This window comes from Pseudophryne corroboree, chromosome 9 (assembly GCF_028390025.1).
Source record: "Pseudophryne corroboree isolate aPseCor3 chromosome 9, aPseCor3.hap2, whole genome shotgun sequence".
NCBI lineage: Eukaryota > Metazoa > Chordata > Amphibia > Anura > Myobatrachidae > Pseudophryne > Pseudophryne corroboree.
In genome coordinates, this window is record NC_086452.1 from 315,114,186 (window position 1) to 315,127,488 (window position 13,303).

Below are 13,303 nucleotides of genomic sequence, written 5' to 3' on the forward strand. Positions count from 1 at the left end.
GTGCAAAAAATAATAAAATGATGGGCATCCCCAAAATAAGTAACTAACACTTAATGGAACAAGTATAGGGTCCCCCTGTAAACGTGTCAGGAAGTACCAGGCCATGCCACTATAAAACGGACACTCAACTTTTAGCCCTGTTCCAGTCAGCAACATTCTGGTCTCCCGAAGAGGTCCAGAGCAATGCTGAATAGTAAGTACATTATTAAAAGGTCCTATTGAGCTACACATTCCAGCACTTGTGTGCAGGGTTTGTAAATGATTTATTTCATTATTTTTTACATTCTGTATGTATACAGCAGTTGTCATCATCATCTACAGTAGTTGATGATGGTTTATGTATCTTTACTTTGGGCCAGTGGTATAAGTTTGTCTCAGTTTCCCGGAGGCAAGATAAATATTGGAGCCGTCCCCCCACATATAGATAAATATATGTGTCTGTATGTATGTATATATACCCATGACCTGTTACACGGAAGGCAGGCACCTTACTGATCAAGCTATTTGCTCCTGCACAGCAAGGCTGCAGATTCAAATTATATGAAGCTACAGTACTTAGAATTGTTAATTCAAAACCATTGCAATTAGGCAGATCTATGTAGTGTGAATGCTGATTATTTGCCACAATCTATTACTCTGGAAGCAGGCACCTTACTGATGGAGCTACGTTATATGAATATGTCAGAGAAGTAACTTCATATAGTTAGAATTCTCAGGCTTCCTCTATAGGAACACATAGCTCCATCAGTAAGGTTCCTACTTCCAGTGTAATAGGTCATGGGTTCTAATCCTGGGTGTGACACTTTTAAAATGTGCATCTATAACAAAGAAGAGGTGACTTGTAAGGTGCAGGGACCTAGTGGGGCAGGGGAGTCGGCCATGGATGAGATAGCGGCGGCTGTCAATTAAATTAATTAAATGGTGAACGGAGTCGAGGTGCCCCCCTACAGAGCAGGAGCCCGGTGGCAGCCGACTTCGTTGCCTCCCACAGTTACAGATCTGCTTTGGGCACCTCTTTACACTCTGACAGTACTTTGACAGTAGCATCTGTACAATGTTTTCTTGGGCTGTAGATATTAGAAACTGAAGATAGCAATTTTGCAGCCATAGTTTTAATGAAGCCCATAATATGCAACTATTTGTGTACAGTATGTACTTATTGTTTTCATATTATCTGTAGATAACATGGGGACATATGTGCAGCACACACAGGGCATCGTACGCAGTTGCGTTGACTGGATGAATCTGCATCCGAGTCTGACTGCCTGTAGCCTGAATGTGACGACCTGCCACTTGCACTTGGGCTGTCCAGAGAAGATTCAGTCAGGAGCACAGTCAGTCACACTGTTTCTACACTGACAAACTGTCAGCAGTGATTGCACCTGCCAGAGCCGGCCATAGGCATAGGCAAACTAGGCAATTGCCTAGGGCATTTGATATGCCTAGGGGCATCAGCAGCTTCTGCTGATTAAAATGATATGCGGCATGCCTATATTCTGTGTGTAGCATTTCATATGCAGATACAGCCACAGTCTCACACAGTATATAGGCATGCTGCATATCATTTTAATCAGCAGAAGCTGCTTGTGCATCCTAGCCACATAGCAATGCAAATAAGATGCATTTTCATAAAAAAGGTGCCCAACATTAGCATTGAGGCAAGATTTATGAGGACACATCTGTATCCAAGCAGAGGCAGAGGTCACAGTGTTAGTGGCAGTGTGAGTGCTGTGTGCATGTGAGTGGGTTGGTTGTGCAGTAGTGTTTGGAATATGTGTAAGGAGCATTATGTGTGTCATGTAAAAATGCATTAATAATGTGCAACACATGTGCAAGGGGCACTATGTGTGTCATTATGTGTATAAGGGCATTAATAATGTGCGGCATATGTGTAACAGGGTACTACTGTATGTGTGTCATTATGTGTATAGGGGCACTAATAATGTTCAGCAAATGTGTAGGGGGCACTATGTGTCATTATGTGTATAAGGGCATTAATAATGTGCGGCAAATGTGTAAGGGACATTATGTGTAAAAGGGCATTGATAAAGGTTGTCATAATGTGTAAAGCACATTATGTTTATAAGGACATTAATAATGTGTCTCATATGTGTAAGGGGCATTACTGTGTGGAATTAAGTATATAAATGCATTGCTAATGTGTGGCATTATGTGTATAAGGTGCTCTACTGTGAGGCGTAACGTACAGAAAGGGCACTACTGTTTGGTCTATTGTGAATAAACAGCAATATGGTGTGGTGTAATGTGAATAAGGAGCAATTCAGTGTGATGTAATGTGAATAAGGGGCTCTACTGTGAGGAGTAATGTTTATAATGTAAAGTGATACTACTGTGGGATGTATTATGAATTATGGACACTATCGCATGATCAAATGTGAATAAAGTTGCAGTATTGTGTGGTGTAATTAGAATTGGGGTTGCTATTGTGTGGCCATGACCCATGCCAGCAAAAACACCCCCCTTTTTGGGCTGTGCACCATATGTGCGAACTGTTCCTATTTAAACTATAGGGGGTACAAACACCAAAATAAGGACTGCTATGGGTGAGGGGTGATGGTGCTGGGAAACAGGTGCAGGGTCAGAGGCGGAACCAGCGGTGGTGCTAGGGGGCATCAGCCAAAATCTTGCCTAGGGCATCATATTGGTTAGGGCCGGCTCTGGCACCTGCACAAGAGGACAGGGTGTGAAATGGGCATTAGCTGCACTCGGAAGATCCCCGGCGGTCCGACAGGAGTGTGGCTCCGCTTGCCCCATGTGGCCTCACTCCCATTAGCACTGCACCCGACTTTCATAATTAACAGGTAGGCCGCCAGCAGCCTGTCATAGTAAGTAGAGAGCGTCCCACCTGCAGACGAGCTGACATCTCCAGAAGTGAGTTCCTCCAGTCCCCTATCACACAGCACACACGCACCTCAGAAGCAGAGGCTGCAGAGTGGGTCTATGTCCAACTGCATTCTAAGGTGAGTTAATATAGCACCTACGCCTCACACTGACTCAAAATGCAGAACTAACAGTAAATATCTGTATACATATAAGTAATATTTCCACATAGGACCCCGTTTACAATTTGTCTTAATTTGTATCCCTCACAGGGGTGCGATCCTAAACAACCAAAATACTATTGTAAAGGAGAGAAGGGATAGGGGTTGTATTGAGTGGAGGCATAGCATAAGTATAAAAATTTTACTTTTATTATTATATTAGTAAAATACCCCACACGGGATCCAGCTAGCATACCAGCAGTTCGAGATGCCGGTAGTCAGAATACTGATGCCGAAATCCATACACTTGTCAGGAGACTGACACTGGGATCCCAACATTGATCACAATGCCGGCGCCAGAATCCCGCATGTCGGCATCCAAACATAAGTATGCCGGGGTGAGTTAGGGTTAGGCTGGGGGGCATAGGTTTAGGCACTAGAGGGAGGGGGAAGGTTATGGTTAGGCTGCAGTTAGGGTTATGCACTAAAAAGGGAGGGTTAGGGTTAGGCACTAAGGGGGGGTTAGGCACTCAAGGTTATGGTTAGGCTGCATGGGGGGTTTAGGTTTAGGTTGCGGGGGTGGGTTAGGGTTTGGGAGGTAGAGAGGGAGGGTTAGAATATTTACCTAGCAGGGGACGGGATGCTGCTGTCGGTCTTCTGACCACCGGCATCTCAAGCACCAGGATCTTGATACCATCCCATCCCACACTTGTTGGGTGCTGTGACCGGACGCTCCCTAAGCCCTCACCAACTCGCGTCTGCAGTCACAGAATGGGATTTAGGTCACACCTGGCCAATTAGGGGATTCCCGCTTACCGTCAGTAACCACCTGTTACTGACTCCACCCACTGCCCAGTGGGCGAGTACTATGCTGCAACCACCAGACTCCTCCTTCCCATGGTGTTTGGAACCACGGTTCTGCTCTGTATGCGTCGAGACACTGTCTTACCACACCTGTGTGGCGTGAACTGATTCCCACTGTTCGCTTGCCCAAGCCTCGGCATGCTAGCTGGTGGAAGGTGGAACTTGGAGACGCTGGGTGTGCTCAAAACAGCCGGAAAACAGAGCTATGGGGGTGATTCAGACCTGATCACTGGGCTGCTAAGTTTGCTGTCCTGCATTCAGATAGTCGTCGCCTCCAGGGGGAGTGTAAATTCCCTGTGCAAGTGTGTGATCCCATGTGTACACCAAGCTGCAAAAATCCTCTTTGTGCAGTCTCTGCGCAGCCCAGGACTTACTCCTACAGTGTGATGAAAACAGGCTGATTGTGGCCGGAGCTGACGTCAAACACCCTCCCTGAAAACACTTGGGCATGCCTGCATTTATCCAGACACTACCAATAAATGCTCAGTTACCGTCCACACATGGGCTCCTCCTATCAATCACCTTGCAAACGCCCGTACGTTTGGATTTTTTGCACCATCCAGTCGCTGACCAGCGATGCCCTTTGTTGTTGTCCGATGCGCGTGCACATTGCGGTACATACACATGAGCAGTTAGTACCTGATCGCCCGCTGTGTGACAATGCACAGCAGTGATCATGTCTGAATCACCCCCTATGTTTGGCATACCCCTGCTGGTCACAAGATGAAGCGGTCATCTTGAGGCAAAAGATGTTTATTTGCTCAAAATAAGCCCTCAAAAGGGCCCTCCCTGTTTCCAGGGAAATAGCAATACAGCAAGATGTTCACAGCAGACAGAAGATGGTATAACACCATTTACATAAGGCAGTAGCACCCCTTTTATCTTACTCCAGTACACAATCCCACAGGCTGAGGTGTAGCAAGGTGTCATGGTGCCTAGAGCAAGGTATGTTTTGGCGCCCCCCTCCCCTGTACTGAATTGGAGGCGTGGCCACCAGGGCCAGTTCTAGAGCTTGTGGCATCCAAAGTGAAAGTTTCCTTTGGCGCCACCACCACTCCCCACCCAGAGGTCAAACACAGCAAAAAATAGGAGTGTGGCTTCATGGGAAAGGGGCATGGCCACAGTTATGCCCCCTGTAGTTATGGACCCAGTAGTTGTGCCCCCTGTAGATGTGCCCCCTGTAGCTGTGCCCCTAGTAGGTGTGTCCCCAGTAGGTGTGCCTCCTGTAGCTGTGCCCAGAGTAATTGTGCACCCTGCTTTGTGCCCCCTGTAGATTTGCTCCCAGTAGTTGTGCCCCCAGTAGATGTGCCCGGCGTAGTTGTGCCCCCGGTAGATTTGCCCACAGTAGATGTGCCCGGCGTAGTTGTGCCCCCAGTAGTAGTGCCCCCTGTAGATTTGCCCCCAGTAGTTGTGCCCCCTGTAGATTTGCCCAGAGTAATTATGCCCCTGTAGCTGTGCCCCCTGGTAAACACAAATGGAAAAAAAAATGTAAAAAAATACTCACCTGTCCGCTCCTGCTTCCCCACTGCTGCTGGCCGCCTCTCCGCCCGTCCGTGCGTCTGACGCGTGACGTCACACGCAAGTTACGGACCGGCGGGGAGGAGAGTGGATGGGAGGGAGAGCCTTGATCAGTGGCGGAACTAGCAAGTGGTGGGCCCAGGTGCAAAAATATGCTTTGGGCCCCCACCCCCACTAAGCAAAAATGTAGACACATTACAAATGTAATTTTTCTAACAATTCACTATATGTGACATACTATATAGTGTTATAAATGCAATACAAAGCTAATTGCTGATACATTACTATGGGTTACTTCAGTGTTAGTAACGAAATCTTGGCATACAGTATGTCATGTCTGACTAATGACATAGGAGCATATTTATTAGAGTCTGCAGAGCAGGCAGAGAGGTGAGAGAGCTCAAAGCAGGATGTGCTCTGGGCTAACCTTCACTTTACTTTCCAGATTCATGTTAGCTGATGGTGTTCTGTCAGGCAGTGGCTATAAGAAAGTTGGCAGGTATCTGCCCTCAGCCATATGGTCACAACCAGCACTGCTGATGAACATGGCTAAGCCCTGCATCCCAGCTCCCTTAGACATGGCAGGCCCCTTCTCTCTACACAACAGGGGCAAAGCCAGGGTCCAACAGGACATTGAGGACATTCTAATTGTACAGCGTTGGGCCAGGCACGGAAGCTCCATCCATGGCTGTCTTAACATTTTAGACCCTGGGCAAAGCAATGCCATGGGGCCCCTACCGACCCAATCACAGGAATACATTAAAAAAAAAGTACCACTCCTATGGTCCCACGCAGTCTATCCACAGGTTTCCATACAGTGAATGTCAGGCCTGTCCAGCATCAGTCATAATTGTCTGCTCTCACTGAAGGTTCATGAGACTTCCAGAAGAGTAGACCTTAGCCCCAGATTCACCCAGCCTCCCAGTAAAGTGGGCAATCTGGGGGTCTTCATCATGCGATTTGAAACTATTTCTGGTCTGAGCTCTCTCCTCCAGGTGCACAGGCCACTCCTGCTGGAATACCAAGAGATGCATACACTCTACCTGGGACTGCTAGACCTCTCTGATGAGCTGCACAATGGTCTCTACAACAGCATTATTGCCACCAGGACTAGACTCAATCCCACTTCATAGTTAGTAATACGGAGACTATTACGAAAACTATTACTGGCTAAATAGGGGAACATCAGACAGCAACAGGTGCATAGTGGTCAGGACTCAATGGGCGGTATTCAATTGTTATAGCGGCCCGATCTCCCATCTAAAATGATGGGAGATCCCGGGGTGATATTCAAGTGACCTTTTTTATTGCGCATATCACGCTCATAGAGGTTGGGTTTAGCATCAAATATCAGTTAAACCGACCAAATTAAAGGGATTGCAAAAAGCGGTGATTGGGCACCCCAATGGGACACTTTTCATGCATTTCACCTCAACCCACCCTTCCCCCCGTTGGTGCAAGCTGAAATGCCAGCGCCACTGCGCCTAAACAGATCAACAATGGAATTGCGCACTACTGAACGCCATCTGTTGGCTGCCAGCACAAAAACAATTGAATCTCACCCAATGTGTCTCCTGCTTGCTGCTGAATGCTCCACTGTTAAAAATACAAGAAGGTGAGCAGCGCTGCTACCACAAAATGTACCTTCAAAGGGATACTGTATACCCTTACCTTATCAATGCAACTGCAAATGCACCCCTTTAGCAATATTATTCCGGCGGTAGTTGTTTAGACAGTTGTGTAAAATGACAACAACAAATAAAAGCAAATAAACTAGTAACAGAGCTGGGACGCAAATAGAGCCACATCCAATAAAACAAGATAGAAAAACTTATAAAACATGCATAATTTATTGATAGTATACACATAAAAACATCAAAGGAATCCTACAGATATATAAATGTGTACCTGGTCAGCATACCAGCGTCTGCAATGCCGGCAGTCGGAATACTGACATTGGTATATAGACTCTGGTCAGAGTACCGATGCCAGGATCCTAACATGGATCACAATGCGTTGGAATCCCAACTGTCGGCATCCCGATTGTAAGTATGCCGGGTGGGATAGGGTTTGGCCATGGGGGGGAGGCTTAGGTTTAGGCACTAAAGATGGGGTTTAGGCTGCAGGGAAGGAGGGTTAGGATTGGGCAAAAAGGGGGGAGAGATAGGGTTAGGCTGTAGTGAGGGAGGGTTAGGCTGCGGAGGGGTGTGTGTGTGGGGGGGTAGGGTTATGGACAGGCTGCTGGTAGGGTGGGTTAGAGGGGTAGATGGAGGGGGTTAGGATACTTGCCTCCCATGTGTCGGGATTCTGTGTATGGGGGATGCTGCTGTCGATCTTTTGGCCCCCGGCATCCCTATATCATCCCATATAAAGCATATGCTACTACAGTATGGTGTGAGTGAACATAATAAGGGTGTGCAGTCAGTTGCATAATATATACTGTATCCTGGTGTAAGCGGACTCAGATCCACAGTTCAGCCCCACATACATAAGTTAATAGCTCACACTGCTACACTTTCAAAAGCTGGTACCTTGTGGTGGGCGGATGGGTTTGCAGGGTCCGTGTGTGCTTGAACCCCACTATGCTTCCAAGTGCGTCTGTTTGATTCGCTAACAGCATGGTCCACTACCCGTACACCCCCAAGACTCTAGCGGTCGGGGGAGCAGTGGTTGCTTTAAGCAGCGGCAGCGGCTGTTCTGTCTAGCGAGTGGGAGGGGGTTGTTCTATCCTCCGCGCTGCAGTCTCCATTCTCCAGAGAGCGGGGATTGTCCTGTCCAGCAGGGTGTGTGGAGTACGTCCACGGGCCCTCAAATGGAAGAGGCAGCCCTGGCTCTGCCCAGTGTCCTTTTTTCACTTTTTGCACCGGGGACGTCATGATATCAGACGCCAGATCCCGGGCAGATGCCGCAGTGTCAGAGGAGAGGAGGGAAATGGAAAGAAGGGGAAGCCCCGTACCGCCTCCTTCCGCTTTGTAGTGCCCTGCAGCTGACTACGTACTCTGAATACTATAATGAGCCAGTTTGACTCTGACTCATTCATTATAGTACTGCTCACGCTGCTGCTTTGGGCCCTGGTGCACTGCACCGTTTGCACCGCTAGTAGTTCTGCCGCTGGCCTTGATGCAGCTGCGGCTGCGAGCTGCTTGCGGGAGGAAGGTTCCGGCGGAGTCGAGCTGCGGCGCCCAGTACTGTCTTGGGCGCCTGGAGCTCGAGCTCCACCGGAACTGCCCTCCCTACGCCCCTGACCACAGGGGGTAAGCCCGCCCTGTTGTTCTCAACCAATCCTTGTACAGTCATATGCTGTGCATGCCTTGGACACATACACAGCTACTATTGTCCACTATGGACAGTGGAGAGTGGTCACTCTCCAGGGTTTTGGTATCCTCCCTGGAGTCGTTCAGTCCAGGGCTGGGGGGAAGTTTTCCAACCTAAACTACCTCCTGGAATCTGCTAAGGGGACCCAGCCCACCATCTGTAGCCTGGATTCGAGATCCAGAGATGGGTAGCATAAATCCCCGGCCAGGGTTTCCTGCCCACCGAGGGTGATCCCTTTGGAGCTCCAGGAAAATATTCAGCTTGTTTTAAAGCTTAGTTTCCATGCTATCTTTTGATGCAGATTCCAGATTGGAGGCTACCTGGGAAGGCACTCAATTTTTGGGAGACGACTGGGGGAATCCAGCAGCCTGCAGAGTCCTGGATTACCCCCCCCCCCCCCTCCCCCGGGACCCAAACAGCTAAGTAAGTGCATTTTTACCTTAAACACATTTTAAATACACATCACGAAGGGATGCAGTGCAGGGAGGCGCTGGGACGGAGAGGCGCTGTCCCTGCTCTGCATCCCTTCCCTGCTATTGCGTCGTCCTGTCCCCCCTGCTGCTGCTGCCAGCTGCTGTGCCTGTCACTGTATGACAGGCACTGGCAGCGGCGCCGGCAGCATGGAAAGCCTCCTCCCCTCACCTGTGTGATAGCGCTGTGTAGGGATCAGAGGAGGGGGCGGAGCTACATGGGCCAGAAGGGGTGGAGCCACATGGGCCAGAAGGGGCGGAGCTACACAGGGCAAAAGGGGCGGAGCTACATGGGCCAGGATGCTGTACAGAGGGAAACTGGAGAGTAATTACAGTGGCAACCAGCCAGACTTAGGTAAGTGGAGGGTGAGAGAGAAATGTATGTATGTATGTTTGTATGTATGTGTATGTATGGTGGGTGGGTGTATGGTTGGTGTGTGTGTGTGTGTGTGTGTGTGTGTGTGTGTGTGTGTGTGTGTGTGTATGGTGGGAGTGTGTGTATGGTGGGAGTGTGTATTGTGTGTGTATGGTGGGTGTGTATATATATATGTGTGTGTATGGTGGGGGTGTGTATGTGTGCGTGAGGTGTGTTTGTGTGCGCGCGCATTATGGACGCTACTACTAGGGGGTCATTACATGTAAGGACACTACTACTGGCGGGGGCATTACGTATAACGACACTACTACTGCGGGGGATATTACGTATAACGACACTACTACTGGGGGGGCATTACGTATAACGATGCTACTACTGGGGGGGGGGCATTACGTATAACAATGCTACTACTGGGGGGGGGCATTACGTATAACGACGCTACTACTGGGGGGGGCATTACGTATAACAATGCTACTACTGGGGGGGCATTACGTATAACGACGCTACTACTGGGGGGGCATTACGTATAACGACGCCACAACTGGGGGGGCATTACGTATAACGACGCTACTACTGGGGGGGGCATTACGTATAACGAATCTACTACTGGGGGTATTACGTATAATGACGCTACTACTGGAGCGAGGGCATTATGTATAATGATGCTAATACTGGGGGTGCATTACATTTACGGACGCTATTACTACTGGGGGGGGCATTACATATAACGACGCTACTACTGGGGAGGGCATTACGTATAATGACGCTACTACTGGGGTGGCATTACTTTTACGGACGCTACTACTGCTGGGGGGCATAACGTATAATGACGCTACTACTGGGTGAAGCATTACGTATAACGACGCTACTACTTGGGGGGCATTACATTTACGGGCGCTACCACTACTGGGGGCATTACGTATAATGACGCTACTACGACTGGGGGGCATTACGTATAACTACGCTACTACTGGGGGGGCATTACATGTAAGGACGCTACTTCAATTGGGGGGCATTACGTATAAGGACACTACTACTACTGGGGGGCATTACGTATAAGGACGCGTCTACTAATAGGGGTGCACTACACATAAGCTACTGCTACTGGGGGGGCATTACGTATAAGGATGCTTCTACTACTGGTGGGTGCACTACGTATAAGGACGCTACTACTACTGTGGGTGCATTATGTATAAGGATGCTACTACTACTGGGAGGGCATTATGCATAAGGACGCTTCTACTACTGGGGGTGCACTACATATAAGGACGCTACTACTACTGGGGGGGCATTACGTATAAGGACGCTTCTACTACTGGGGGTGCACTACGTATAAGGACGCTACTACTACTGTGGGTGCATTATGCATAAGGGTGCTACTACTACTGGGGTGCATTACATATAAGGACGCTACTACTATGGGTGGGGCATTACGTATAAGTTGAATAAGATTGTGGTACTGTGTTGCGTAATTTTAAATGGGGGTACTATTGTGTGGCCATGCCCCTTCCCGGCGCTCGCCAAAGGCGCGCTCTGACCCTTTGTGGGATATGGGAGGGCGCAAATTTATAGTATGCAGGGGGGCGCCGAACACCCTAGCACTGGCCCTGATGGCCGGTAATATGTGGACCCCTCAAATGTCCATCTGGACACTGCAAATTTTTTAAATAAAAGAGCTTTAAACATTTTATAATAATCTTTTTTCCTACAGGTGTTGCGTTCAATACATATATTTTGCATACACTATTTTAGTAAAATTTCAAGCGCTCTTCACCTTGTCCAATGCAACTGGACTAAAGGCAATACATATTGAGCTGTCAGATTTACTAGGAAGTTATTTATGCTGATAAATGTATATGCCTTAACTGTTACCAAACACATTTCTATTTCATTGTGGTTAATGAAAATTATACTATGAGATACTATAATAGAACATTTTAGCACAAAGTCTACATAATTTACACTGGAAAGATGTGTAATTATGTACAAAACAAACATCTACAATTATATATATGAATAAATAAAAAAATATATATGAATGCATTCACTTTAAGTGAACACCAAATATTGCACTGTAAATTTTGTAACTTATACTGCTGCATTTATAGCTACAGGATAGTTTTGTTACCATGGTAAAGGAGCTTAAAGTAAGTGCCATCCATCACACTGTCAGCAGTATTTTCATGCTGCATCAGGCATAGAAGACTGAGAATCAATGGCAAGTTCTTCTTTTCTGAAAGAGAAATTAGCTTAGTTTAAATCATTTTAGAGTTGTTGGTAAAATGAGTATAAGTCACTAAAAACAAAAAAGAGCAGGGAATTTTTCTTATTTCTGCGAACATGTAGAGCGCAACACATCTGCAGCATACAACCCCACAACTGCAGCATACGCACTTGGTTTACAAGAAGTCATCATTATCAATGTGTATTTGCACCTGCCAGGTAGCAGGTGCAAAGGTTATGCTTCATACCAGACATACATATGCATGTTTGTGCAGGTCTGCATTTTGTTTCTCATACCTCTCTAAATACCATGCCATCTCTCTAAAACCCTCCACCTCTAAGCTCCTTGACTGGGTGGTTTACAAATGCCTCATTTCCTTCATTTCCACCCACTTTCTTCTAGACTCACTCCAATCTGGATATCAGTCTCTTCATTCCACTGAAACCAAGGTCAGCAATTACTTTTCTTATAGCCAAATATGAAGGCTAAATCTCTATTCTTACACTTCTTTACCTCACAGTGGCAATTTACACTGTTGACCAACCTCCTTAATACCTAAGTTCCGACCTATTGGGATACACAATTCTGTTCTTTTCTAATTAGCCTCCTACCTGTCCAACCCCTCCTTCCCCACCTCTAGCTCAGCTCCACTTGCTCTACCTGTCCACTTGCCCTACCTGTCTGCAAGGTTCTATCCTTGTCCCCCTTCTCATCTCCCTCTACATTTCTTCTCTTGGTGACCTTACGAGTTTATTTGACCTTTGCACTGATGATACACAAATGTATCTCTCTTCCTTTGATATATATCTTTCTGTTCTCTCCCATGTCACCTCCAGTCTGTTAGGCATCTCTAGTGAAAGATGATATTTCAAAAACTGAACTCACAATCTTCCCCCAACTAAGACCCCCACCTCTATCACAATCAGGCCATTACACAATCAGGAAGCTTCTATAACCATTATATTTTTGCCTAATATCTTCAGGACATGCAATAAATGGTGGTAGATATGAGATCAATGGCTCAACTTAATAAATATTAAAACTGCACTACTTCAAAGATACATATATACTCAAAAGGTACAGTAACAAGATTATAATACTTAAGTCAAAAAGCGTCCTCAAGATGATGTTTCGTGGTCTTTTTTTGGCTTGAAAATATGCAAAAACAAAACACACAGACAGAAACAATTGATAAAAAATCTCTTAAGGGCTTAGGTGGACACCCTGTGTTTTTGACTAACGATTAGAAGTAATTTGCAAGATCCGCACCCAGATGGAAATATAAAGACAGTTCTCTATAGTTGATGATGTAAAGAGGACTGTCTAGACACATATCGGTATCTTTATAGCATCTTCAAATCAGATGAACCACAAGCTTCAAACATCGTGATGATGTTGACATGGAGAACTTCCCGTTTGGTTCTTATATATATCAGTAGTGAGGATTCCTCATATAAAGGTGTCTTTGTGTACAATAAAACCAATGGTACACAGAGCTAAGAATAGCATAACCAACTCACGTGGCAAAACAGTG

The 13,303-nt window shown here is 46.8% G+C and overlaps 1 protein-coding gene across 2 annotated transcripts in view; it reads right to left on the minus strand.

Annotated features, from left to right (window-relative positions):
* The window catches only part of MEI1 (meiotic double-stranded break formation protein 1), a 1,382,157-nt gene that overhangs the window by 236,417 nt on the left and 1,132,437 nt on the right, over positions 1 to 13,303 (minus strand). For both annotated transcript variants that reach the window (XM_063940445.1, XM_063940446.1), the window contains exon 22: positions 11,674 to 11,778. In XM_063940445.1, the coding sequence (XP_063796515.1) occupies positions 11,674 to 11,778 (105 nt within the window). The remainder of the gene's footprint in view (positions 1 to 11,673; positions 11,779 to 13,303) is intronic.